This window comes from Harpia harpyja, chromosome 10 (genome assembly GCF_026419915.1).
Source record: "Harpia harpyja isolate bHarHar1 chromosome 10, bHarHar1 primary haplotype, whole genome shotgun sequence".
In the NCBI taxonomy this organism is placed as follows: Eukaryota; Metazoa; Chordata; class Aves; order Accipitriformes; family Accipitridae; genus Harpia; species Harpia harpyja.
The window spans coordinates 9,388,723-9,416,302 of NC_068949.1; the positions used below are offsets into that span (position 1 = coordinate 9,388,723).

At 43.5% G+C, this 27,580-nt stretch overlaps 1 protein-coding gene across 2 annotated transcripts in view; it reads right to left on the bottom strand.

Moving 5' to 3' along the window:
• Nucleotides 1-167: 167 nt before the first annotated feature.
• Nucleotides 168-27,580, bottom strand: part of CHUK (component of inhibitor of nuclear factor kappa B kinase complex) — a 32,111-nt gene continuing 4,698 nt past the window's right edge. For both annotated transcript variants that reach the window (XM_052798432.1, XM_052798433.1), the window contains 18 exons: nucleotides 27,189-27,258; nucleotides 23,562-23,650; nucleotides 22,786-22,875; nucleotides 22,011-22,135; nucleotides 20,316-20,423; nucleotides 18,598-18,733; nucleotides 17,363-17,557; nucleotides 16,875-16,977; nucleotides 14,448-14,571; nucleotides 13,030-13,181; nucleotides 11,926-11,987; nucleotides 9,224-9,333; nucleotides 7,051-7,100; nucleotides 6,212-6,308; nucleotides 5,214-5,361; nucleotides 4,240-4,376; nucleotides 2,642-2,741; nucleotides 168-688 (listed from right to left, as the gene is read on the bottom strand). In XM_052798432.1, coding sequence (XP_052654392.1) covers nucleotides 662-688; nucleotides 2,642-2,741; nucleotides 4,240-4,376; nucleotides 5,214-5,361; nucleotides 6,212-6,308; nucleotides 7,051-7,100; nucleotides 9,224-9,333; nucleotides 11,926-11,987; nucleotides 13,030-13,181; nucleotides 14,448-14,571; nucleotides 16,875-16,977; nucleotides 17,363-17,557; nucleotides 18,598-18,733; nucleotides 20,316-20,423; nucleotides 22,011-22,135; nucleotides 22,786-22,875; nucleotides 23,562-23,650; nucleotides 27,189-27,258 — 1,923 coding nt within the window. In that variant the 3' untranslated portion in view covers nucleotides 168-661. The remainder of the gene's footprint in view (nucleotides 689-2,641; nucleotides 2,742-4,239; nucleotides 4,377-5,213; nucleotides 5,362-6,211; nucleotides 6,309-7,050; nucleotides 7,101-9,223; nucleotides 9,334-11,925; nucleotides 11,988-13,029; nucleotides 13,182-14,447; nucleotides 14,572-16,874; nucleotides 16,978-17,362; nucleotides 17,558-18,597; nucleotides 18,734-20,315; nucleotides 20,424-22,010; nucleotides 22,136-22,785; nucleotides 22,876-23,561; nucleotides 23,651-27,188; nucleotides 27,259-27,580) is intronic.

Below are 27,580 nucleotides of genomic sequence, written 5' to 3' on the forward strand. Positions count from 1 at the left end.
TCCCGCCGCGCACGCGCGCCGCCCCCTCAGTGCGCGGGGCGGGAGGTAGGGAGAGCGCGCCGCGCGGCGCCTACCGATGGCGTCACCGCGCGGGGGGCCGCCGCCCTGTTGCCCAGCAACGCCGTGAGGGCGGGCTCCCGCCGGCCCGTCGAGAGGGAGCACCGAGAGCCTCTCCACAGCATTTATTGCAGTTAATTCTATTTAAAATATAGATAATCTATACATTCATATTACACACGTGAGCAGTCGTGACAAGCCGCGGGAGGGCCGGGGCGGGGCAGCAGGGCCCCGGCCCTGAGGCAGCCGCCACCCCTCACCTCTCCTCCATTCCTCTCCAGGAAGGGTTCTGCGGGGACCCGGCCCTCGGCGCCGGCTCCCCCGGGATACGAACGGCTGGCTGCCCCCACGAGAGCCCACCACAGGTGAAGCGGATTACTTGTTTAGTTGAAAGCCCAACTAGGCAAGAGCCTGTAAAATGCTGTTCGTTACTGCCAATGGTGTATCTGCTACCGACCACCACCTTTGTAATCAACTCCCCTAAGGTTTACAAAACACAAGGTGATTGATCGACCAGTCCCCTCCAGCTCGTCACATCGAAGGCTGCCAAGCCACCTCTCAGCATGCAGGCACTTTCCAGATAGCAGCACGTCGGTTCCTTTGGCTATTTCAGCCAGCTCCAGTCAAAACTCTGAAAGAAGCAGCAAGGAAACAACTGAAGTGCAGGAAATGGCTATTGAATGTACATTTCCAAGGTGGTGACCAAAGGACGCTCAGTATCCAGCTTCTCTCTCTTCTCGAAGAATCATGTTGATCTAAGAGCTGAAAAGTAATCTCACAATTTCACGACTCAGTTTGCCCCCAGTACAAAATCCCCCATACTTACTGCAGTGCTCAGACACGTCACAGACTGTACTCGCTTTGAAATTACATTTTGTGCCTGCACAAAACCTACTGCTGGGGTTCCTAGTGCACCATGGGACATAGTGGTAGTGCAAGAACACAAATTAAAAAGAAAGAAAGGCTCCAAGTCACAGGTATGCAAGAATAGAGAAAAGGTTCTTGTAGTTATTCATTCTTTTTTCCTCTGTTTTTTCCCCAAGTGAATTGAAGAGGACAAATGCCATTTTCTGCTACTTTCCTGTTGCCTAACTTCTGTCCCCTGATGCAAGGAAAAGGGGAAAGAAACCAAACATAACAAAACAGGTGTTGATCTGCAGAGCGTGATCCCACAACAATAAATAATCTTTCTGGGCTAAAACATGCCAGAGACAGATGCCGCACCTTGGAACGAGACAAAGGAGGTGACAGAGACATGGATGATTAACAGGTAAGAAGCCAGTCATACAGCTTCTCGCTCATCTCCAGCCACAGCAAGGAGACAAGACGGGAGAGGAGACTGTCACACAACTGATACCAACCCTGTCAGAACTGAACAAAGACAAACACAGCATTCATTGACCAATGTATGCATAATTACGGCTGTTTTCCCCACTAATGTAATTACTTTGCCTTAATCAGTAGCTAATATAATTTCCCCTTTCATGTTGCTCAATCCCTTGCTATTACAGTGTCACCTGCAACTCCCACTAGTAAGTTTTCATTTCACCATCCCAAATAATTTGGTAACTCCAGTAAACTCTCAGTTCACTGTTTACTATTATTCATTAACATTAGAACATTCAAATGTTTATGAATTATAAGAGCTCCATTTCATCAACCACCTCCATCTCCCCAACCCTCTGTTCCTTGTTATTTCAGCAGTTATAATTGGTAAACTGCTTCAACTTTTTTATCCCATGAGAATGGAAGTCATCCCTTAAGGAGACCTTTAAGAAGCTTTTTGAAAATCCAAGTTACAGCATATCAGAGGATCTTTGACTTCTTTACAGGACTGCAATAAATTTGTGAGACAATCTCATACTAACAGAAGCTGTATTGACTCCTCTCCCTTATAAACAGGTCAATCTACATCCCTAATTGTCCTTTTCTCACTATATTTATAGACGTGCTTCTATGATACAGCCTCTAAAATCATCTGAGAGTCTATTCTAAAAGACCAGTATTCTGTGGTGCTCTTCATTCTTCTGGTAACTGGGCTCTCTTGAGCAGTAACCTACTGGCCTCAATTAGCAGGTCAGAAACAGAGTTTCAGACTGCATCAAAATGTCCGGGTGATCATTATTTACTTTTGTCATTTCTTGCTATTTGAAATACCAATTTGTGCAAAGAGCCTTCTTAGTTCTCTCTAAAGCCCCATTTCTGCCATAAGGAGAGCTTCAGTTAATCATCAGGAAAGGGCTCTGGAAATGGAGAACCCTGTCCACTCCAGTGCAGGGACACAAACCAGGACTCTCCAGTTGAGAATGCAACGAGCATTCAGAGCAAGCTCTACCAGTCAGGGCGGCCCCACAGAACAGCCCACTCTGCCATGCAGACCACTTGGCTGACACTAGCACCAAGTGCTACCTTCCATAAGGACCAGCATGTTAGCGGAGTCCAGGAGGGATGACAGACATCACATGCCAGCCACAGCAATTCACATCATCACAAATGACCCTATTTAAGGAGTTCTCCACACCCCCACAGGACCCTGCCATGGCTCTTAAAAATCAGGTCCTCAGAGATACATCAACAGACTTACCATCATGCTGTTGTTCTGTTCCTGTCTCGCTTCCTGCAAAATACTGCTAAAGAGTTCAAGGTAATTCAGATTCTCTTCTATCACATGGACAAAATTTTCCCTACAGGGAAGGGAAGGCATAAGATGACAGATTTAAGACAGATTTAAAACACAAAGTAATACCAATGTCAAAAGGCTCCGCATCGGGGAAAAAAACCCACCCAAACCAAACAATAAACAAACAACCCCAAAACTGATTTATAGGAGCTCTCTGCAATTGTAGGAGCTACCTTGTAGGGCACAAAAACATGCCTTGAGGTGGCACCCTGCAGATCCCCACCCTGGAAGTGTGGATTTGCACTCCTTCCTTACAGAGGAACTGCACAAGCCACACTGAAACTCAACCTTAACAGAACCTAGGAAGTGAGCTGGGTATGAGGGGCTTGAAATTACTGCCCATTACCCATAAGGTTTACATCTCTTGACTCTTTGTACAGTGCCTCATACAGTGAAGTCATGGTTCAAAGAGGAGCTCTGAGGCAATCCAAAGGCACCTTGCTCAGGGAAGCACCTATTAAAAAGGTGATCACCCCACATTACTCAGAGACAAAAATTGCCCCGCAGCAGCAGACAGAAAAGAGGAAGTGGAAAAGGTTGCTCAGGGTTTCAGAAAAATCAACTGACTTCCAGCAAAAGCCTGCTTAGAAGATGTGTATCTTCAGAACCTAGGTGTTTCCCTGACCACCCAAAAAGAAAGAGATGGCCAAATGGTTTGATGCCAATGTTCGCAGCCTGCCACAGCCCCCACAAAACTAGCACTGCTGCAGATCAAGGGCTGAGCAGTCTGAGGGGCACCTTCCCTTCTGTTATGCTGACTGGAAGTAAAATTGCTAATGAAGCAGAGAGAAACCTCTCAGCTCCTGACAACTCTTACTCAGCTAGGACTGGCTGAGAGAGAAGGGCCTTAATAACCAAATCCAACCCCAAGACAGAGTAACATGACGTGCAAGAAACGAACAGCACAGTGCTTTATCTGAGAGTGGTATGTGGAACTTGCTCAGGACCAGAGAGCTGGGGTTTCTGAATAAAGAGTTCAACCTAATTCCTGATTTTTTAGAGCATTAGTGACACATGAGCTACTGAAGCATTTTTTGGAAGGATAAAAAACCCCCCAGATATTGAACCAGAAGGATTGCTTAGTACTGACCCTGACTTCAGACCTCCATTTGAATTGAGACTTTTTAAAATCACTGAAGCTGTAAGCAGCACTAAATATGCCCTGATTTATCTGGGACTTGCACCAGAACCTGGGCATGAAAAGAAACTGCATTTTGGCTCAAAATCTTATTGCTGCATTTTGCTGTGGTATGACCAGAGGCAAGTTACTAAAAATCCAGTCAGGAGTTGAACAATGTTGCCTTTGGAGACAGTCTAGCATACCAAAACTCTCCCTGCCCAGCATATCCAAAAACCACCACATGGGATGTGGTGAAGACATGCCCCTCAGGCCCCCTCAGCACTGGAGACTCCAGCAGCAGAGGACAGGATTTCAGAGTATATGCATACAAAATGGCTACACTGACTTCTCTGCAGTGGCCTCCTTTCCCAACAGCTCTTACCCATCTTCGGGAGTTGCCATAGATGACAGAGGGTGAGGTACGTTCCCTGAGGAGCTCTGTGGGAGCCACGTGGCTGCTGGAGTTGAGGTTGTGCCTTCCAGGCTGGAGCTTACCAGTGATCGAGAAGAGCTCTGCGTCTAGAAAAAAGAAATTCATCTGCTGTGATGGACAAAGGAAGAATTTAGTCATGCTTAATTATTTTGCATACAAGACTTGCGATTAAACATAAGCACTGTTCGTAACACATACACACAATCTAGGCCATGCCTGTGGCTGGCAAGTCAGCTGATACAACCCTCCACAGTTCTGCAGATGTAGCTGGTACCAAATGCCTCTGCATGTAAGTCACCTGTGTTGTACATGGCGTGTCTTCTACACTGAAGAATTAGGAGGCAGTGCCATGTCCTAAACTGTGAGTCATGCACAGCAGCAACTCTCCTGACAGGGGAAAGACATACATGTTTCCTATGCCAACCTTAAATGTAGGTATGTGGAAATCGGATTGCTTCAGCTGTATAGTCACTATAACTGATGCAGAAAAAACAGTGTAGTCTTAAAACACCTTAAACTAACCAGGAAAGCACCTGTTTTGCTTTTGCAGCACTAAAATCATGATAGGTTTAATACATGAGGTTGAAGTTCACCTATCCCAGCGTATGCCCTCCAACAGCAACCAACACTAGACATTCAGGGAACGTAAGAACAAGGTGCACAGCATGGCATGTCTACTGTACCCCAGCCACCAGCGATTTGCAGTTTGATGACTTACTGGGACCAAGGACTCCTCTACTGGGCTGCTTTTCCATGAATTTGTCTACCCTGTCAACTTATAGCATCTCAAACTTCCCTTCACTACAGTAAAATCAACGATTGTGTGGAAGTTACTCCTTTTTGGTCTCTTCAGCGTTTCATGTGATGTCCCCTGGCTCCTGCACTGGAAGGAAGAGTTAACAAATAGTCCAAAAGCTACTTACGCAAGCAATTTTCAGTAAATGCCATATCTCCCTTTGTCTTTTGCCCTGCATCTGCATCACTGAGTTGTCGGCTTCCTTGATGTTATTTAGAGCCACTTCAATCTTTGGAAGCAAGTCAATGATCTTCTGCTTACAGCCCAAGAGCTTGCTATAATAAAAACCAAACACAAAGTTACTTTCCAGCTTGTGCGGCAATACATTCTGGCAAAACCAAAAGCCTCACCTTCGGATTCAAGAAAAATTCTTTAAGAACACCCCCTTCTCTTAGCACAGTACTGTGACACCTGCAGGTACAAAACCTGCAAGACTGGAGGGACCCCTGGTTAAGACTCGAAAAAGCAGGCAGATGACATTACTATTAATACCCACAATATAAGCTCTTCTTATTTGAAATGCAAAAATTGATCCTGATGACAGTGGACAGCACAGCAACTCAACCACGGTATTTTATTAATCTTCTCTGGTCTGTGTTGGTCTCTGACCATAGTCTAGGCTGACCATACCATAGCTAACAACTTCCTTTATGGGATCTACTAAGCATAAGCAACACATGAAAATAAAACTAAATCATGCTTTGCTAACTACTGAGATCTGCATAATGACATTTTTTCTGAGCTACTTGAAGAATTAATGAATTAATGAACGAATCACTATGGTGTCTTCTCAGCTGTTACATTATTCCTTTTTTTCCTTAAGATTTTAATCCCAACCTAAACACTGGCAGAATTTGTCTCATTTTAAAGTGAACTCTTGGATGCTAACAGCACAAGCTTGTGCATTGTCCTCCCCTTCCCTATTAAGTTATACAAATTAGCTATATGTTTTAATAAAGTAAATGGAAATTCAACACAGACACAAAGGAGCAGAATTAATATTGCTACGAGAAACGTATACCTGTGGATGGAGCTTCTGGGCTCCGATCTCCATGGTTTTCCCTCTCCTTTCCTGCTACAAAGCTACAAATTGCATTTGCTTGGGGTTTTTTCTGCATAAAGTACCTGAGATGGCCGAAGAGCTCCTTGAGAACTCGGTCTTGGCTCTGTACTGTCTGCACAATGATCTTCACCATGTCCGTGCTGTCACTGTAGGCATGATCTGGAAGGGCCATGAATCACCGCATTAGTAAAATGCTCTTCAGCAAGGAGCTACTCTGAACACAAACATTCAGAGTCAATGACAGCTTTGACTTAACGAGTGCAGCCAAACAAACTGAAGCCCAATGAAACATCTTAAAGTCTGTCAAAATCTCTCATTAGGCACAGCTCTTCCTTAATGTCTCTTCTCACCACAGTAATGTATACAATTCCAGCCACTCTTGCTGTCTAGATACTGGCTTCAATAAGGACTGCAGGTAGTTGCAAAATGCACAACTAAATCTTTCTGCTCACCAGTTACTATGTTCAGAACATAATAAGGCCCAAACATGGGGCTCCATCCAGTACAATTGAGAGACAGGAGGAGAGGGAGAAAAGAGACTGCCCTTGGGTTGGAGTGACGACAGAGGAACAGCAGTTCTTCCCATGTCTGGGGGGAGTAAAGCAACAGTATTGGGGGCAGTAAAAAAGGTAGAGAATGCCAGAAGGCAGACACATGTTCAGGGCAGATGCTCCAAGACTGAAAAACAAAAGACAAACCCATGGCTGAGGAACAGAACTACAGAATTTGGGAGAGCTCTAGGCTCAGCAAAAAGACGAAATCATCTTAAGGTATGCCCTTGAGTCTGGTTAATTTTAATACAATCATTTGCCTTCTAAACAGTATTTTCTGGGTTTGAGTTCAGAAAAATTAGTCATGGGGTACAAGTGTGAAATGGCCTTTGAACCATCTCCTTCCATACCTGGAGGTCTTGTTTTTAATTGCTTGTACAGGTCTATGGCTCTCTGTTCCCTGTAAAAAGAAGAAAATGATTCATATATGTATCAACAAGCCAGTGACTCAAGAAAAAAAAGCATTGCAATTAAGTTATCCCTTGCTGAACCTCATACATTGGAGATGTATACTAGCTGTAGAAGAAGGTGACAATTTGGAACACAAGGGGTGGTCTTTCTGTGATGGAAACCAACTCTTCCCTAAAAGCTGTCTCTCTTTTCCTCTGATTACGCATTTTCTTGTCAGATAACCATACCAATTGAAGGTTATTTTCAGTTTCAAATTTTCATGTGGCTCAGCTGTGCTTTCTTTCCATGGTACCCTTAATTATGAAACTTCATTTTTGTAACTATAGGTACTTCTGCACAACTGCCTGAGAAATTCTAGTTCCTGTTCTGCATTTTTTGCCTGAATTTTAGTGATAGTCTGTAAGTGGAAAGACAGCTGCATCACAAACAAGAGGACAGTGTTTTTCTTCTTCCCATTAAATAAATGTTACTTCTTTCAAATATTTCAAAAGCAGCCAAACACTGAAGCTTCCACCCTCGAACAAATCTTCACTGTTCTGAATCAAAAGTCTGTCAGAAACAAGTAGCAGTTTAGCCAGTTCTAACTCTGCTTTTGGGCCCTCAACAGGCCTCTTCTTCCCCCTAGCTGCCCTTAGATCACCCCAATACTGTTTCAAGAGATCATGCAAGCTGCTTCTGCTTATGTAAGTTAGCATTTCTAGTGCGCTGGATAGTTATCCATCTTCAAACTCCTGCATCAGCCAAGGATAGGGGGAGAGGTGCTCTTTACTCCTGCTGCACTGGTAAAAAGAGAACATTAGCATCCAGCACCATCAGGTAAATCTGAGATATCACCCAGGATCTATGTGTGTCTCGTGGCTGTGTATCTCAAACCTTAAGCTAGTGCTCTACAGTATGCTTCACTACAGCCCCAAAAACTGAAGAGCAGGAGACTCAATCTGTTCTCCATTTCACTCCTCATTAAGACGAGTAGCTTTAGACCAGAATAATCAACAGCTTAGGGCACACTTTAAGCACCTTGAAAATAGCTGATGGGTTTGCAGTGGCGGAAGTGCTTAACAACGTTTTAGGAGGCAGGTTCATTTTTAGTTTAAGCTGCTCTGAATGGGGGCTACTGCTGCAAGAGGTGGTTCACCCTTCCACCACTTCCTCCCCTGTGCATTAGTCCTGCTGCTCCTGCAACCACACATGGATGAAAAGCAACTTAGCTGATCTACCTCAGCAAAGAGGGAGGGAGGGGGGAGAACATGCCAGGAACAGGCACATTTCCTCCCAGAATACTCAGTCATTCAGAAGAGCTCTTATTAACAACAGACTTAGTGGCTATTCAGTCTTGGTGGCTATTCGATCCCTCTTTTATAATTGTCACTTGTGCTCTCAGCAACAGCCCAAACTACAAAAAGTCTTCCTAAGATCAGTAATACCAGTTAGCTCTTTCATACTTTAATACTTAAAAAAAAAAAATTCAAGTTTCCAAATATTCAAGTATCCAAGAGTTGTCAATTATCCTTCCTTTAAAAACACACTGAAGATACTTAACAGGACTTTACAATGACATCATCATTTTCTCACTCAACACTATAAAATTCTCTCTTCTCTGATGCAAAAAGATGCTCTGCATTTTTCAGCTGAGACCAAGATATATCTTAGGCCCATCCTCTTCTACAATGAAATTTCATAGTCAGTGACAGAGAAGTGTCTTGTCCTCCCCAGCTCTCTTTTCCATGTTTCCCCAGGTCCAGTCATTGTGCGGCTGCAGGGTAAGTTAGGTAAGCTAGATGAGTTTACCCGTGCAACTGAATGTTAATCTTTCTTGCACAGCTAGCTTTCGGATAGAGCAGTGTCCTATTCTGCCTTATAATGCTTCCAAGTGATCATGAGAACTTCAAGAAGAATGAGGAACATACAGTCACAAGTGGTGGGATCTTCCCTTTTACCAGCAAAATGATCTTAAACCAATTGCAAACTACTCTGTAGTTGCAGTTTGCAAAAAGCGGAGAGTGCATTTCAAAAGCGCTGATGGAACCACCAACAGAGAAAAAAAAACCCCTCAGACACTGCAATACACAAAATCCATTTACATGCCATAAAAATAATAAGCAAAGGACTTACAAGCTCTCCATGACCTCTCCCTGGCGCCTTGCATATGGACTCTTCTGAAGCTCTACAATCTCTGTGTGCAGAGCCATGATCTGCTCATCCAGATATCCAATATCTTCAGCCTAATGGCAAAATGTAGGTATAAATCAAACTGGAGGAGGAGAGCAGTAAAGTAGATAGAAAGATCCCCAGAGTACTTGTTTGGATAATGGACTGACTCCACGCAAATTTTAGGAGAAAAAAGCTCTTTGACATGACGGCTGCTACAATAATTGAGGTTAGTGTTATTATCTTCTCAGTGCATGGTATCACCTGGATCCAAATCTCTGACAACCACACTGGATGAGAAAAATCATTGTCTTCATAACTCCTATCTCTTTGAGATGCATGCTGTGCGCGTGCGCACACACACACTCTCTGGCTCTATGCACGCTCCAGCAGCGAAGGTTTTTTTCTCCTGCTCTTACCATATGGACAGAGGGTGCTCTCACATTTTACCCTCCCATACACATTTTGGTCTGACATTTCTCCGGTATTTCACATCTTCCTCAAAGCAATATAAAAGGTACTGATCTTATGCCAAGCCCCCCCATAAGTTAGGTGAGGCAGCCAACAACAACATTTCTGAGCATAAGGAGCGGGTATGTGGTGCCAGACATGCACTGGAGATCCCCAGCATGGTTAAGAAAGCACTGGTCACCGTAATCTGTCTTAGTGCCATGGACTGTGGGCACTGATCTGCTTTCCTGAGAAAGTATTTTCAGCCATTTCAGCTTTTCCTTTCTGACTTGAGGCTGTAGGACCTGAAAATTGAACATCTTACATAACGTACCCCTTGCTGAAGCTGCAGAAGTACTTGGTATGAGGCTATATAAACGGGACGTGACCCCTTGACCAGAAAGGGATGTCTGTAGGTCTTGCAGGCAAAGAATAAACCAAGAAGAAGAAGCAGCGAGAAGCCACATAATCAAAGGAGAATCAGATTGTGAGAAAAATGTGAAGTAAACCCTGTTATCAAAAGAAATGTCTTTATCTGGAGCACCGTGACTCACCACACAGCATAACTGTATCTCTTGAATTCACAGAAGTTAAGCTGCCCGCTAGATAGACTGAGATACCACTGTGTATTACAGAGTAAAACATTTTCATTTCCTGATAAATGGACATGGTGTGACTATACATGTAGACTGCACAGCTTGAAGACAGAACATAATTCTGATGGTCCGCAAAGTAAATATTTGTTGAGCTTCCTGGTTTTCTGGAAACAGCCAGTGACAGCTTTGAGTTATTCTGCTAGAAGCAGCCTCCCTTTTATCTTTCTTGCTTCCTAAGAGGGAGCAACAAGATCCCAAAATTTAAAGAGCTAACCAGAGGTAAATTCAGGTGGTAATCACAATTCCCCTACTCTATCAAACCACAGCAAGCAGATTCAAGGCTCCAAGAACCTTTTGACTTAGATCAGGATAGGTAATGGATCCCAGAACCTGAACTACCCAGTCTATTCCCTCACAGGGTAAAAAACAGGCAATGTAATTTGTTTGTGTTTCTAATGGTGTCTGTGATTTTTATGTATTAATCACTGTGCTCTGTATTACTATGATGGCTGATACAAAAACTCCCTGCAGGGGAGAGCAGAAATGCAAGACATCAGCCCAGCAAACTATGTGACAGTCCTGGTCAGCAGAACATGCAATGTTCTTGGCACTCTTACAGTTAGCTGTTATCACAGAGCACAAAAAAGAGAGTACTTTTTAAAAGTATTTTAAAGACCTCTACTCTGAGAAATACATTACAAATGTGCTGATTTTTCCTTGCATTCCTTCTGAATGCTCCCCTCTCCCAAGCTTTATTCAGCACATCCAGTAGAAGAGAAGAAGAAACAGCTTTTGACAATAAACTACAGTCATCCTCTGTCCCTAGTTTTCATAGCTAAAAGCTTATTCCTTCCCTATAAAGGTCTGGACAAAACTGCAGGTATAATTATTCTTTGTCAAAAAGGCCTCTGTCTCCTCATCATTTTCAACAGAGGTAAAACTAAAATGCTTGTTCCCAGAAGACAGAGATCAGAATTCTAAGCAGTAGATAAATTTCAACCAGCCTTTCTTGCAGAACTAACTCTGAGAAACAGAAAGCCATTACATCAGCTCAACTGTCCATAAACCACAAATGAAAACATCTGTTAACTGTTAGGACTATGCAGAGTAAGAGCTGGCTCTAGCTCTGCTCTAAATTTCTTAAGGATGACTCTCATTAAAAACTAATTTGCATCTTTATTTGCAGAATACCAGAAATTTATGCTTGTACTCCTAAATGAAGTACTGCAATTTTGAAATCACTGCATAGTAACTGATTGGTATTATTTTCAGCTTTAGCAATGGAAATTTTTCTGTGCAATAAATCCAACCAGGAAGACTCTTGTCTATAGCAACACTGTTTCTTTTGGGCAATAAATAACGTGTCTCTATAGTCTACTTTCCTATACAGACAACTGAGTCTAGTGCCATTTGTGTTGGTTTTGCTCAAATCACTAGATTCAAACAACCTGGCAACTGGGGACTGTTTCTTTTTTAATGCACCTGCAATGATATTCCCATTCCCACAGCAGGTAGGATATGAAACACACTGAAGGGACAGAGCAGTAGCACATATGACACTAAGTTCCTGTCATGATCTCCTTCACAGAGAGATAATGAAGCTTCTTTAATATCCCCTACCTGTGCACACTGAGAGGCCTTTTCTTCCATCTCCTTCCAGGCTTTGAGCATCTTTTCTGAAGCTTCGGAGAAGAGAGTTGTTAATTTTTAAAAAAATACAGACACAAAAATGAAGCATGACCTGACCTTTACATACATCAGTTGAATTTGAACACAAAGAGCGTGACACTGAATCTCCAAGCAGCAGTCATGACTCAGAGATCACAGAGACAGCAAAGTTGCAACTTAACAACTCCATACTTGACCTTAACTCACATACAAACCCTTTGGTAGGATTTCACTACTGTTTGCAATCACTGGCCTAAAATGAGTTTCAGTCAAACTCCACCATTAAGCTCAACAACTGCCACTTTTGATTAAACACAGACTGTCCAAAATCAGTTCACCGAGTCTTTCCATTTTCCATCATCGTCCTTCAGCCCAGTCATAATTTTCGACTCAAGTTTCAGTTTTTAGCCATATATCCAAGCTATGCATAAATCTTACTATTCTCTCCTGAACAGTATTTGTAAGATTGAGACATTTCTGTAACATTAAAACCATAGCAGGTGCTTTTTCACCTCATCTCTCATCCTGACTTATGCTACCTCCTGATATCAAGCACAGCTAGATCACTCCCTTAGCACTGTTCAAAACAGTGTTTCTACAGTCACCATGCCCATTTGTTCTGCCATGGATGGTTAGTGGCCCTTCCACCATATATCAAGTGCAGCAACTCTGCCCTCCACTTTATGCCCAGTGACAACTCCAAATGAATCAGACTCTGAATGAATAAATAGCAAACATTTACATCACCAGTACTATTAATACTCTAATTTTATTTAATTTTATTAGCTTGGTGTTCTCAGTGGGGAACAGCTGACCTCCTGTTTCACTGTCACTGAAGGTCTCCAAAAACATTTATCTTCCTGCCTTTGCTTCTGCCAAACTCTTCTCCTGCATCTGCCCCAGCTAAAACATACCCATAAAGATGCTGAGGAACACACTGGCAGCTCCTGCATTCATTTTTTTTTAATGCTAGTTCTTACCCACAGGCCTTCATAGTCAGTCTGATCCTTTGTAGGATCAGACAGGACACGCAGGCAAGTATTACACAATACGTACATATGCCATAAGCCATCTGGTCACTGTATCTCTCCAGGTCGAGGCGAATGCTTTGATGAAAGAATTCCAGCTTTGCTTTCAGTTGCTGAGATGCTGACACCATATTGTTTTTCATTTTGATTAGGTTGGCATTATATCGAAGAAGACTGAGCCTAACAAATGAAACAAGAACAGCAAGTTAGCTGAAAAGCGTATCTGGACTTATGTGGCCAGTGCTGTCACATTACCTGAAAGAAAGACATAGCTAGCAAAAAATTTTGTAAGATCCTTGGAACAGGGAGTTTCAGTGGGGTCACAGGCTCCATCTCATGTCCTCAGAAGCTGCAGGTCCTCAGCAAGCAAAAGAGGAAGTCCTTCCTCATTTCCCAGTTTTTTTGTCAAGCTCACTTAAACAGTCCTTGCAGTGTAGAGTATTTCTTAGCATTTAAAGAGTCCTGTAGCGCATGTTGCCCCTGATGAATTCTGGTCCCTTTTTAATCACTTGAGATATATGACACTGCCCATTCCGTGATTCAATCAAATGACAAAACCCTACAAATATAACGAACAGTTCCACTCATTCTGCCACTTTCTGTGGCAGAATCGTTTCTGTGAAACGATTATTCTGGGCTGCATTTGGAGGAACATTGCCGGCAGGTTGAGGGAGATGATCCTCCCCCTCGTTTCAGCACTGGTGGGGCCACACCTGGGTCCAGTTCTGGGTTACACAGTACACCAGAAACATAGACATACTGGCGAGAGGCCAATGAAGGACTATGATGATTATTAAGGGACTGGAGTATCTCTCCTATGAGGTAAGGCTGAGAGAGCTGGGACTGTTCAGCCATGAAAAGAGAAGGCTCGAGGGGGATCAAAACGTACAAATACCTGAGGGGAGGGTGCACAGAGAATGGAGCCAGGCTCTTTTCAGTGGTGCCCAGTGACAGGACCAGAGGCAATAGGCAAAAAATTTAAACACAGGAGGTTCCCTCTGAACATTAGGAATCTCTTTTTTTACTGTGAAGGTGACCGAGCACTTGCAGAGGTGGTGCCCAGAGAGGCTATGGAGTCTCCATCCTTGGAGATATTTAAAAGCCATCTGGACATGGTCCTAGGCAACCAGCTCTAGGTGACCCTGCTTGAGCAGGGCAGGTCAGACTGGATGACCTCCAGAGGTCCCTGCCAACCTCAGCCATTCTGTGAGTCTGTGACTATATTCAAAGTTCAAGTTTTTTCAGTTATTATCAGTCGGGCACTATGCAGTAAAATTCCTGGAGTAGAATAAGCTCCCAGCCCAAATATGTTTTATAATGTAAAAGTAGAGAACAGCAGAGGGCTGTAAAATTGTGGCTAACCCAAGCTCCCCAAGATGTACATTTCCATGCAAACAGTCTCTGTATTTGCATAACGAATCTTCTGAATGAGGAGTAACAACTTACATGGCAGCTCTCTGGCCCTGGAAAAGCCTGCTATAATCTTCTTTTAGCCCAATCACGTAGTGAACTGCTTCTGCCCATACCTTGCGCAGCTGAGGAATTGGCAGTTGGATTTTACTATCCTGTACTGAATGCAAAAAAACCACAACTGTACACAAATGAAAGGACAACTCTACAGAAGGATTTCAGTGCTTACAACGTTCCTAATTCCTGCTTCAGGTGCCTAAACTAAAGGATCAAGCCACGTAAGATCTGCTCAATTTTTATGTGATGCTGCCTAAGCATGTATAAGCTTTTCATGTTACAGCTCCCCACGTATTTGATAGCCTGTTACTGGCCATGCAACAGCTCATGTCTGAATTCACAGCTACAATAGTACGGATTTCTTTGAGCACTTTGGCCTATTGACACTAGCAAACACAGGGCACACTGCATGAAACACAGCACAAAGCAGGACCCATGCATGGTTTTATCAAAAAACTCTATCTAAAGCACTTGCCCAAGCTAGCAAAGCAAATTTAATTGCTCCATTTAATCAACTGATACTGGTCACTGTTGGGACGTGTGTTTCATCTGAAAACATGTTCAAATCTTTTGTACATTTCCTCCCAGATTCCTGATGTAGATGTTTTAAGGGGAAAAGATGCAGGACTTATGTGTGTTCCCCTATAGAGACAGAGAAGTGTCAGTACATTGGGATATCAATAAACATGTTGTAAAAAGCCTTAGCTCCAAGAGATTCAGCACAATGATGCCACACAATGAGATTCACCAGACTAAAATAGCCCAGAACACAGAAAAAAAAAGTTCAGAATAAACCTGAGGGACACAAAGGAGACAAGGAAAACCAGCACAATTTCTGCAGAGCCAGACCAAAGAAAATTAAGCTACTTAACAGTAACTGTATGTCACAAGGCATTCCCTGCACACGCAGTATGCCACTGGATGTCTCCTGTCACTTGACACTATTTTTTCTTTCATAGAGATATACAAGGTCCTTCATACAGGTATATTGGGTACCTTCACAGAGGTATATTAGGTCCTGCAGATGACTGCTGTCATTTCAGGAGACGTGTAAGGGAAGCTGTAAGCAGAGAAGCAGCTTTCATGCATGGTCTAAAAGTATACTGATGATGCCAGGGCCAGGCAGCAGCACCAGAACTAAGAGGGACCAATAGGAGCAGATCCCACCAGTATCCATGCAGCAATATACAGGCTCTACTCCTAACAGCTCAAGAGGAAAGAGGGGCCTGGGCTTTCTCAGGCACTTGGCTCTGCTTGGTGAGACCAGAAGCAGAAACAGTGCTATGGGGTTATAGACACATTATGACTAGAGCTGAAAACTGTTGGGAAGAAAGTACAAGAGGTTTTGAACCTCTGCCAAGTGTCTCTGAAGACCAGCCCTAACTCATAACCGCCACAGGGGAATGACAGCAATTCTGCAACTGGTGCAACACGGCCAAACACATTGGCTTGGCTCTGTGATCAGAGCAAGGTGTATTTCCTGACACAGGCCCTGAACTATCAGCAGCACAGAATGAGGGACCTGTTCTTTCACTTAGGCAAGACACCAGAGATGGATCACAGCTCAAATGCAACTATCACAGACATTATAGGGCAAAAAGGTAATCTGTATCCTCAAGATGCTGATACGGGGTTCAGAAGCATCAATCTAGGAGAGCTGTAGGAGGGCAACTGCTCATGAACATCCAAAGCACCCAGTCTCAGGAGACAGGACTGCAAGGAGCTGAAACCTGTTTGTACCTGTGCACAGGGAGTAGGAGAAAGGATATGTGCACAACTTCTACAGATGCTAAACCCTAAGATAAGAAGGTCCCTGACCCTTTGTACCACCAAAGGACGTCTATGTGGGTGATCACTCAAGTTCTGCAAACATATCCCAGCATGACGTCACTGCAACACTCTGTGGGTGTGAAGGGACAACACCCTTTAGCAGAGCAGAAGACTGTGCAAATGAAATCACAGCCCCCAAGTCAGAATCTTCTTTCCAGGATGTAGTGTGCTGACATAACCAAAATTTTCCCTCTCTAGGCTACAAGATTAGGTTGCACGTATTACTTCCCCAGCCTTCCTTCACATCGTGGTTCTGTTTAAGTGGGACAATGTTTACGTGGGGTAGATGCACAGAATTTAATACAAGGGCAAAAAACTTAAATGAATTCTTAAGTTGCTCTATAGAAGAGTTCCCAAAGGGCAGGCAATAAATTCTCTGAACTGCTACATCTACAAAATGTGGAGATACAGCACTGCAGATGAAACTTTGTTAGGTTGCCCCATGTTCTTAAATGGTCCTCTTTGAATTAGACGCTGCCCTTCAAGACAACACACAGAGATTTGTAAGGCAAATCTACTTTCGTATTACATGAGAAGCAGCGCTTCCAGTTCCCAGCTGTCCTCCAGCATACTTACCAATGTAATTTACACAATCAGACAGACTCCGAGAAGCAAAGGGTCCATCATAGACAGTTTTGCTTTTATCAAACAAATAGACCATGTAGCTATCCCAGCCTCTCTGGTGAGAAAAGAGAAGAGAACATAAACAAGAGAAAACCCAAACATAGCTCCTACTAACCCAGAGGGTCCTGGTTACATTCTGAACTAATTATTGTGGGCAGAAACTCTTCTTATCAGGTGCCTTAAAAAACTGATTTTCATAAATCCCACAGAAACACAGGACCTTTTGCTAGCAAGTTACTTTATTTAAATATTTAGACAGAGTATAACTATAGGAATCTGCTAACATTACCCAAGAAAGGAAATAATGCTAGACCTTAGGAGTTACTACACTTACAGAGCAAACTGTCTCCACTGGGAAAAAATTAAGGCAATTTATCTTCCCTAAGATTTTAAATTCCCTGAGAAAGTGACAGACATTAAATGAACAGAATCGTTCTTACTACGCCATCAATAACACACTGGGAAGCAGGTTTCCGAGGGTCCAGGCAAATCCCTGTTTCCAACAGCAGTTCCTGATTTCCAGTACTTATTCCTGTTTCAAACTCAATCCGAATCTGAAGGGAATGAAGGCTTTCCTCAGGATGCAAGAGAAATGAAACAATCTTGGCAGAGGTCATATTTAGGATGTGTACTATCTGTAAAAAGAGTACGAACTGATTACAGGTCACTGGCTATCAAAGACAAAGGAAACGAAGGCCTGGGAGGGAATATGTAGCAATTAACATGTTAGACTGAGAGCATCATTTGAGTTTTAATGACTACAATAATCAAGTTCAGGAGTAAAGCCCCACATAATAAAGCTCAAAGCCTGGGCCTGTAATTTTTAACTTAATGTCAGAGAAAATTACAATCAAATGCACTAACAGCCTTCACAAGCCAGGCTGCAGCTTAATTACATCAAAAGAATGGTGACATGCTAGCATAAAGGCCATCTTGACCCTTGTTGGCTCTGATGCTGGCCAGTACTGCTGCCAAGAAAGGTCCCCTTTCCTTTAATCCCTCCATACAAAAAAGCCATTACATACCAGTGCTTGTCTTCTCACTGCTCTCATGTCCCTCTATAGTTTCACTATATCTGGACAGAGACTGTAGGACCTAAACCACGCCACAGTATACAAATTTTGACAAGTCCCAATTATGGGCACAGTATTTTGTGTTTCAGGCTTTAATTCCTTTGGAATCCTTCCAGATCAGACAAAATTATCCTCTGGCTTCTATACATGCTTGCCTCAGCTAGTCTTACTCTAGCAAAGCTCCAATAATTACTTGAAGGGGAAGAGTCAGGTGAATGTAAACTGTTCTACTACAGGTACTACTACAGTATATGGACCTGGAGGTCACAGCATCAGTAGTGGAGTTCAGGAAAACTGTTATTAGCAAACATTGAACCATTATTTGATCTTAGCGAGTCCTTTCTGAGAGGACAGACAGTAATACAGGGTCATTCTTCTGCTCCAAGTGCAAACCTAGAGATTAATATTGCTGGTGATATTTTGCCTTCAGACATGCATCAGACAGGCTGTATATACACTCACTTCCTGATACCAAGAAAAACATTCCTCATGATCCTGCAGCTGGATGATGCCAGGATTATAGCTTTGCTCCACTGAACACACGTTCTGTCCTCTGAGATGCTTTCAGTAGGCCTTTGCACCCAGTAACAATCCTCACTCACCTTCAAATTCAGTATGTGATCCATTATTAGGAAACAATTTGGACGACTGGTCTCAGGATCTAAACCTCCACCCCTCTGTTGTGGATCCCAGTTCAGCATCAGTTGCAACCAGTTTTCCATTGGTTCTACAATTAAACTGAAACAGAAGGGCCATAAGAAAGAGAAGGCAGATATTCTACAACCCTCAGTCCACTTAGAAAACTAGGGTCTCACAACAGCAATAAGGTTACAACTCTTTGGTTAGAGATGATATGTGTGTAACATCTGCTGAACATGTGTGAAGAACAGCGATTTCGCTGCAGTCACTCATCCTGACAGCAGGGAAAGCATGGAAGGGGAGGAAAGCACATACAGAGTGAGCATTCTCACTGTAACAACAGTCTTCACTGATCTCAGCAGGAGCACACACCCATCCAATACACCTTGCATTACATTTCTTCTTCTGACTCCTATTCGTTGAGTCAAAAGTATCTTGACATGCGAGCCACGTGTGTCAAAATGGATAAGGGGAAGAATTGTTTTTTGGTTCTTTTTCCTCCAAAAACTATCTGTGATGCACATAAAATCGAATAGTTTTCAAAGCCTTGTCTGCAGAATAACCATCCCCATGCTGCAGAGCTGCCTGGAAGGTTCTCCTCCACGTTTATCCACACAAGAAGCATGTGAAGTTTATTGTCAAGAACATCTTTGAAGAAAGTACACAGTGCAAAAAGCCCAAAGCACTGGCACAAAGCCACTTATTTAATTCTCAACTCCAGTACTTTTCCTAGAAATCTGCCAGTGCCAATGAGTTGCGCTGGACTGCTGGGCAACATCTAAAGACACAAGTGCTAAGTAAGTGACAAATGATCAGAACCTGACTTCTGACTTGGTACAGAGCAATTAATTCAGATTAAAGGCCCTCCTGGAAGTCTTCGGTCTGACTGCTAGCCCACAGCAGGACCAACATCACAACTACAGCAGGCTGCTCAGGACTCTGTCCAAGCCAGTCTGGGCAGTCCCCACAGACGGAGATCCCCTACTGCTTGGGGCCCTCTCCCAGGGACACATCGCCAGCACAGGGAAACCCTCTTCCTGTGCCCAAATTTCATCTCCCTTATTGTAATTTGTGCTGTTGCCTTTGGTCTTTTTGCTTTGTCCCTCTGAGAAAAGCCTAGATCTGTTGTCTCTGTAACACCCCAATAGATAGTAGAAGACAAAACTAGACCCCCCTTTGCCTTCTCTTCACCAGACCAAAGAAGCCTAGCTTCATGGGCCTCTCCTTGTATGCTCTATTCAACAGGCTCTGACCATCTTTGTGGCCTCTGCTGAACTTGCAGCAGTCTTCCCAGCACAAGTACTAGAAGCTTCTGCTTTCACAGAGCAGCTAACTCAAGTACTTGGTTTATGAGATTCAATACCATCAAGTTACCTGGTAGATGTTACTCAGAGGCCTTATGATAATGGGTGGGAAGCAGTCACAGAGTTCACACTGCAAGGTGAACTGCCATAATCCCACAAACTGCAGGGTGAACTGCCATTGGAGAGCCCAAAGTATCAAAAAGAGCCATGTGGCTATGGGCTATTCCTTAACAGCAAATGGTAGCCTGCCAGGAGCTTGAAACACTCCTTCGGAGAAAGAAGGAGGACCCCTCAAGTGCTTGCGATAAAGGAGGAGGAGCCCTCAGTTTAAAAGACAAGCCAAAAATTATCACATGTAGCCACAGGGACACACTTACCCACAGAGGCTGTGAGGCTGTGGCAAATGGGTACTAAAGCGAACCTCCCCATTCATCTCTTCAGAAGCAAAGATATGCTTTGGATCCTTCTTCTTGATTTTTTCATGCCTAGAAAATAAAATCCTTTGTGGATATACTGACAATGTTACTTTCATAAAGGGCCAATTAAATATGGCAGCAGCAAAAAGCGTCACAGTAGCTTTAGAAAAAATACTCTTCTTTCAGGACAAAGATGACATTTCCGAACAATCCACCCAGAACATCTCCAAGTGGAAGAGGGGTGTCCTTGCAATTAACTCTGTCTCTGGAAACATTTTTGCACATGCTTGCAAGGAGGTCTGGACAGCATCGAACAAGAGGATTAACAGGTAACAATTCACTGACCACAGAGCAAGCCTGCACAACAAAATCACCCTCCACACATTAATGAGACAGATAAGATTTGCAAGAGTCATCTGGCAAAACCACTGCCCTTACCTCAATCTGAGTGAAGCATCTGTAAATGTTAGAAACACAGCATGCTATTGGATCCAGTACCAGGGAAAACATCACCAGCAACTCTGCCTCAGTTTCATCACCTTGGCTCACTTCAGCACTGGTCTGAATCTTGCCTAGAGCTCAGCTGCTCCCAGAGCAGCAAGATTTCCCAGGGCAAGTTGACAGTCAGCTGTGAAGCAGCTGAACGCTTCTTGCTCCTGGAGGCTGCCAGCCTGCTCTCTGTCCCAGTCAGCCCCAACTGGAACTGAAGCTACACACGTGGCCTGCGCTGTTCTATTCCTTCTTTTATAGGGAAGAGCTGTTTATAATCTCATTCATTCATTAGTGTTCTACTACTTACGTTAGGAAATCAAGTTTTCCATGTTGGAAAAAATGCAAAAAATACTGAACTATTAAAATAATAAAATCCCAAGAGCTGGCAGTTAAAAGGGAAACTATTGCAACATATTGGCTAAAATTATTTTTTGTTAACACATAATAGTTTTTTAAGCTAACACTTACATAAAAACTCAAATTTATCTTTTCTCCTGTTATTATTTCAATACTAACAGAAAAGCAAGTTTCATATTTTTTCTGTTGCAGAATCACCCTTTTAAAAAACAAGCTTACATACACTCGTGGTATTGCAAGGTAAGAAGTGCTTCCACACTATTTTCTATAAAAATATATATTTCTGCCCCTTCTTCTAGCCCTCAAAAAGCAAGCAGAAACGTCCATATGCAGGTTAAAGTCTTTCAGTCATCACTTTTGTAAAGTTACTTACAAACACGTAACTGTGTTTACTACACAAAACACGGTCTGTCTTGCTGTGCGTTATTTATTGCTAAAAACAAGCAACCTCACAGCCTAGGTGAACAAAGGACTATATCACTCCTTCCCATTAAATTCTTCTGACACTGATACACAGACTGGTTTATAATTATATTTTTTGATTCAAATTTCACTTGTGAAGGAATTATTATGACCAGAGGCTACCACACAATATAATAAGCATGTACTCAATATGTATGAATAGCCAATTGAACCATAATTGATACTACTAACATATCAATGGCTTCTGCAAAGCATAGCAGACCACCAGCCTCAGTACCTAACTAACAAGAAATTTATCATTCTGGTTCACTCTGTCACCTCACCACAGGCAGTAGCTGTCATTCCTATTGCCTGGCATCACCTCTTGCAGAGTAAGTGTCTTACCAGGTAAACGGCTGTAGATTATGTAAGAAAGGTCTAAATCCTGCAATGCATTCAAACACCATCGTGCCAAAGCTCCAGTAATCAACAGTAACTGAGTAGGATTTATTCTCAAAGAGTTCTGGAGCCTAAAAAAGGATCATAAAAAGACACTTTGAAAGTGGTATTTCAGGTCATCTATTTCCTTGCATTTCGGTCAAGACAAAGCTACGTCAAGGTGTGGCCCCCGAGTTCTAGAGGAGCATGGGAACCCTGATGTGGCCCCACTTAGGCTGCCTGGTGGGTCGGGGCCTGGAGCACCGAACCCACAAGGGGATGGGAGGGAGCTGGGCTTGTTGGGTCTGGCTGTGGAGAGGCTGGAGCAGGGGCGGGCTGAGAGCAGCCCCTGACCATGGCAGAGGAAGGGATGGAGGGGACAGATGGGGCCAAACTCATCTTGGAAGCGACGGGTGACAAAACGAGAGGCAATGGCCCCAGGTCACCATCTGGGAGGTTCAGGCTGGACATGAGGAAACACTTCTTCCCCTGGAGAAGGAACACCCTTGGGACAGGTCCCCAGAAAGGTGTGGGATCTCCATTTTCAGTGAAACCCTGAAATGGGCTTGGCTGGGCCAAGCCATGGCTGCCCTGACCTAGTGCTGGTGACAGTCCTGCTGTGAACAGGAGGCTGGACAAGGGACCTCTGTAGGTTCCTTTTGACACACACTTCTGTGATTCTATAAAACGTGGCAATGCCACATCACTTGTATACATGGGGGGGGGGGGGGGGGAATCTTACCAAATATTGTAATGTTCCAACAAATGAAGTGCATAAACTTCCTTGATCCAGATCCTTTGCATATCCCAGGTCTATTATTTTGTGAACAATCTGTAGACAGTTTAAATAGTTCACCAGAAGAGCAAATTCAGAGAACCGCCCCTGCTAAACAACCCAAAATCTGTGCAGTGACATCCATGGCATACACTCAAAGAAGAGGAAAGCCAGAATGGAAATTCTGGAGAAAGTCCATGCAAAGCTTCGACATGGGACACAGCCTTGCTGTTTCACCACATAAGCTGGCGTTGTCCACCTATCTCAACTTAGACTCAACTTTATTTGAAGCAGCTTGCCAGTTACAGCTTGGCCAAACAGAGTATCTAGCTTTTTATCTGGGAATTGAAAGTTACTTGTTTAAAGAGTAACAACAGAGAAAACAATTTTCACTAAGAAATCCATTAGGCTGACTCTCTGAATTAGCTTGATTATACATGCAGCCCTCAAAGCCACAAACACAGGGATATGCTACAATCTCCTATCACGCATATTCTGTTGCAGGCAGGTTCTTGAATGGAAGTAAAAGTTGTTTGTTTTTAATGACAAGGATTTAAGAACAAGCAAAATAGGATTTGTGGCTTAAAGAAGACAAACTTTTAGTAAATTCATAGTTGAGTTTTCTGCCCAGTTCAGTGCCACAAACTACTTGTTCTCTTTTATTTCTCTTGGGTAGGACAAAGCTGCTGACAACTTCCAGAAATGACAGTGGGAGCACCACTGACAGAGGCCACCTGACTTACCTTCCCACCTTCATCCTGAAGAACAATATTTTCAGGCTTTAAATCTCTATGTATAATTCTGTTTTCATGCAAATACTGGATACCAGATCCTGAAAGACACATGTTTGATTTAAGAGAAAATAAACTCACACTGATTAAAGATACATCTGATAGAAATCCAATACCCCTGACTTTGGAGTTGACATCAATAAATTTTCATTTTAAAGCACCATTAAGAACTATTGACTTAAAGGTTTGTCAAATTTATGCTAGGACTGAACTAGCTCTGTTCCTCTGCTCTGCAGAAATGAAGGTTGCTACAGATTTCAGACCTCGTGGCATAACTGCAGGTCACATCTCTTGCCTGGAAGGCAAGAGAGAAGGCAGCTGAATTCTTCTCAAACTATGGAGTTACAAAATGAACGACAGCATGCAGACAAGCAAAACAGGTCTCCAAAACGTGCAGGCAGCTTGAAACAGCTCTGCATGTCCTCTAGCCTAAGTTCTTGGTAAATTAACACAAGAAAACAAGACGACCTATTTATATATGTGAGCACAAGATGCTGATGAAAGAAAGCACTGAAATTAATTAAGCAAATGAAACAAGTCGAGTTTCCCTTTGACCTGAAACTACTGCCAACTACTGGCTTACAGAGCTTCTAGTAAACTTCCACCACTGCCAAAGCACCACAAGGCAAACCACCCGATCAGGGAAGGGACCATCCAGCTGCAATGAAGCAGAAGCACGTCTGAAGCTAAAAACTGATTCCTGGGCAGCCTCTGGTTGATGCTGCATGGGGCAGCTGACCAAGGAGCCACCAGCAATGTCCTAGTCCGTATCAGCAGCACTGAACTTTGGGGCTCAGGGCTTCCCTTCTGCTGGTGGGGGACTGGTGTGCTCAAAGCAGCACCACTTCTGTCACTCCCACTGCTAAAAACGAAATTCCATGACTGCTTCAAGCCAATCTACATGGGGGCTGTCCCCAGAAGGAACACAGGTTCCCAGACTCTCCTTTCCCAGATGCAATTTCCATGGCAGCACAAGCATTTATGGCACCGCATGATCAGCTTGATCCTGGGACCGATCCAGCTGGAAACTTCTAAGAAAAAAATAATCAGGTTTTAGCCAGGCTGGTTTCCAGAACCTGCTCCTCACCTGGATACAGGAACAGCTCCAATAAGGGAGGGAATGGGAGCATGCGCCCAAGAAAAGGCAAAGAGCAGGACTTTGGCCTGTGGCAACAGTCCACACTTGAACTGCCTTGAGGGGGTTGTGGAGCCACTAACAACAAAGAAACAAGAGAAATACTGCCTGCAGGAAGGGGGAAAAGTCACTACTGGTCCACCCAAGTAACAACACTGGCCGCTAAACAAAAGATTATCAAGCAAGTATCTGCCACAGGACATAGCCACAGACAAAACAGCAAAAGACAACTTTCAGAATTTGAGGGGTTTTTTTCATTTGTTTGTTTTTTCAAGTCATGATTTTTCAATCTTGGAGATGTGCAAATGGAAATAAAAGGTCCTATGAAAGGCCCAAGGCAGGTACTGCATTTTCTCATCTCCGTCATGGAGTATTTACAATTTTCCTATGCAAAAGATATTCTGACTGCACAATGTGTAAAGCCTACTTCTAACCAGATGTGACTGTAAATTCATTACAGGATTATTTTAAGAGAAATATTCAACCCATCAGGGAGGAAGTCCCCCATCTTCACTGATTTACCACTCATTTATATATTTAACAGCTTCTAACTTGCATTTCTTCTACACTGCATTTTCAAATCTTTGCCAAAGACATGCCAAAGACATTCAACTTATTATGAAGACAACAGACCCTGTTCTGCAGGTAGAAGGGGAACACGGATGAAGGAACGCAGAGTTGCGCTTGATTTCGGGAACTCAACTGCAAGCCCTCTGAGCACTGAAAGGACAGAAGCCCAGGCCAATATGTCCAAAATCATTTCTCATGCCAAAACTAGCTCCATTCCTATGAGTAGAGACGGGTTATCTGTAACAGAACTGAAAAACCAAGGAGGTCTACTGAGGAGCTCTCCTGAAAAGCCTACTTGCTAGAGAAACCACCTGTAGGCATCACCCTCAATCAGATGACTTGTCCTCCCCAGGTCCAAGAAGCCAGGCACTTCCTGATGGACAGAAGGCCAGCTTCAAGCGTCACATTATTTTCTTACAGTGCTCTTGGTAGTCAAGAATTTGGCATCAAGCAAACTAAAGCTCAACAGTTTGAAAAATAAGGTATTTGATGAAACACTTATGGATACCATCAAGTTCATGTCACGGAATGATTTTCACGGACTACTACAGCCTTGGGAAATAGCTTTAAAGCAGGCACCCAAAGATATCAAATTAAGTTGTTCCCCATGAGCAGTGCTGTCACCTTGGGCTACTCCCATCCTGTATGGATTTGCTGCCTGCTACCTTTCCAAACTGCAGAATCTGAAATCCATGTGATATCAGAGACCTTCTGTAACGTGTATCAAGTTGCTGTCTGGCTAATTCTCATCTTGTCATCACTCTGCCTCCCTGTAGGCTGGCTGGGGACCTTCCCTAGGCCATACACAGCACAACAGCAGTGTTAATGGGAAAGGAGGTTTCTCCTCCAACCTCATGCTTCTACCTCCCATGGTGCAACACAGGGCTGGTGCCTCCTGTTACGCTGCTCACCAAGTACAGTTTGGTCCCATCCATCACCTTTGTACCTGCCCTTTCTGTAGCCACAGGCAGCTCTCAGACCCTCCTCAGCCTCCCTGCAGCCAGACTCAACAAGCCCATCTCCTGGTGGGCCGAGTGCTCCAGGCCCTGGGCAGCCTTTGCATGGCCTTGTCGGGATCTCCACATCCCTCTGGAACATGGGGCTAGATGTGGACAACTGTATCCAGATGTAAGCTCCCCAGTGCTGAGTAAAGGAGACAATGATCTCCGTCACTGTGCTAGCCAGAACTCTAATGCAGACCAACAGAATTGCTCTTCCAAAACGAGAAGCTTCACAACATTTAGGTGCACTTGTTTTGCGATCGCCTACCTAATTAACTCTCAGTTGAGAGCAAATCATTAGCCAGAAGATTGCTGGACTAGCCACGGCATGGTTGGCTTCCTCTTCTGCTATGCTCTTATACCTACCTGGCTCTCAGCTCCACTCCAGTGTATTGTCTTCTCTGTACTGTCACCCTGAACAAACAAAATTTCCCTCCTACTAAGGAAGCCCTACAGAGAGAAGCCACAGGGCAACTTTAGCACTTCTCACATTGGTTTCTTGCTTTTTGGCTTGTAAAAGTTACATTCCTTCAAGTGACATGCAGTTTGGCATCTCGAGAGCCTGGAACAGAAATGGGATTTGAATGGAAAACTGTGACCTTAACAAAATAAAATGTTAAGGTCAGTTACCGACAACTGGCCACTACACAGCTTTTCCAATCCCATTCCACAGACACGTCATTAGCGCAAGCTTCTTGTTTCTGTGATCAGCAGGGATACTGAGTCCTTCCTCTGGAAAAGAAACCTGATTTTTTTTTAACACCCTGTTCTCGTTAGTCCCCTTTTCAGGGTCAGCTGAAAAAGCAAAATGCCATTACACATAATAAAAATAACCCAAAAACCAAAACACAAGAAAGGCATTAGACTACGTACCAATGTCGCTAAGCAGAGAAAGTATTTGACTTTCCTTGAGTCCGCAGCAGTTTTCCGGTTTGTTTAGCAACTACAGTAGAGAAAAAGATGTTTAGACCCACAGTGCAACAGTTAACAGTCAAGAACAAAACTTTCCATCCCCTGCTGACACAACAGAAAACAGCAGAGCCCAAATATAACTAGTTAAATGAGCTAGTTCGCTTTGTGAAATGAAAGCATGGGGGAAAAGAAGACAACTAGGACAAAATGAAAGTTTATTGCACAGAGATGGCGTTGAAAAGATTTGGACTGCTAGAATAATACCACAAAAGCATGAAAGCCATCAGAAAGCAAACGGGCAAGAGATGCAGGCAGGGCCATATGGCTGCAGGCAACAGGGATCCTGAGGCTCC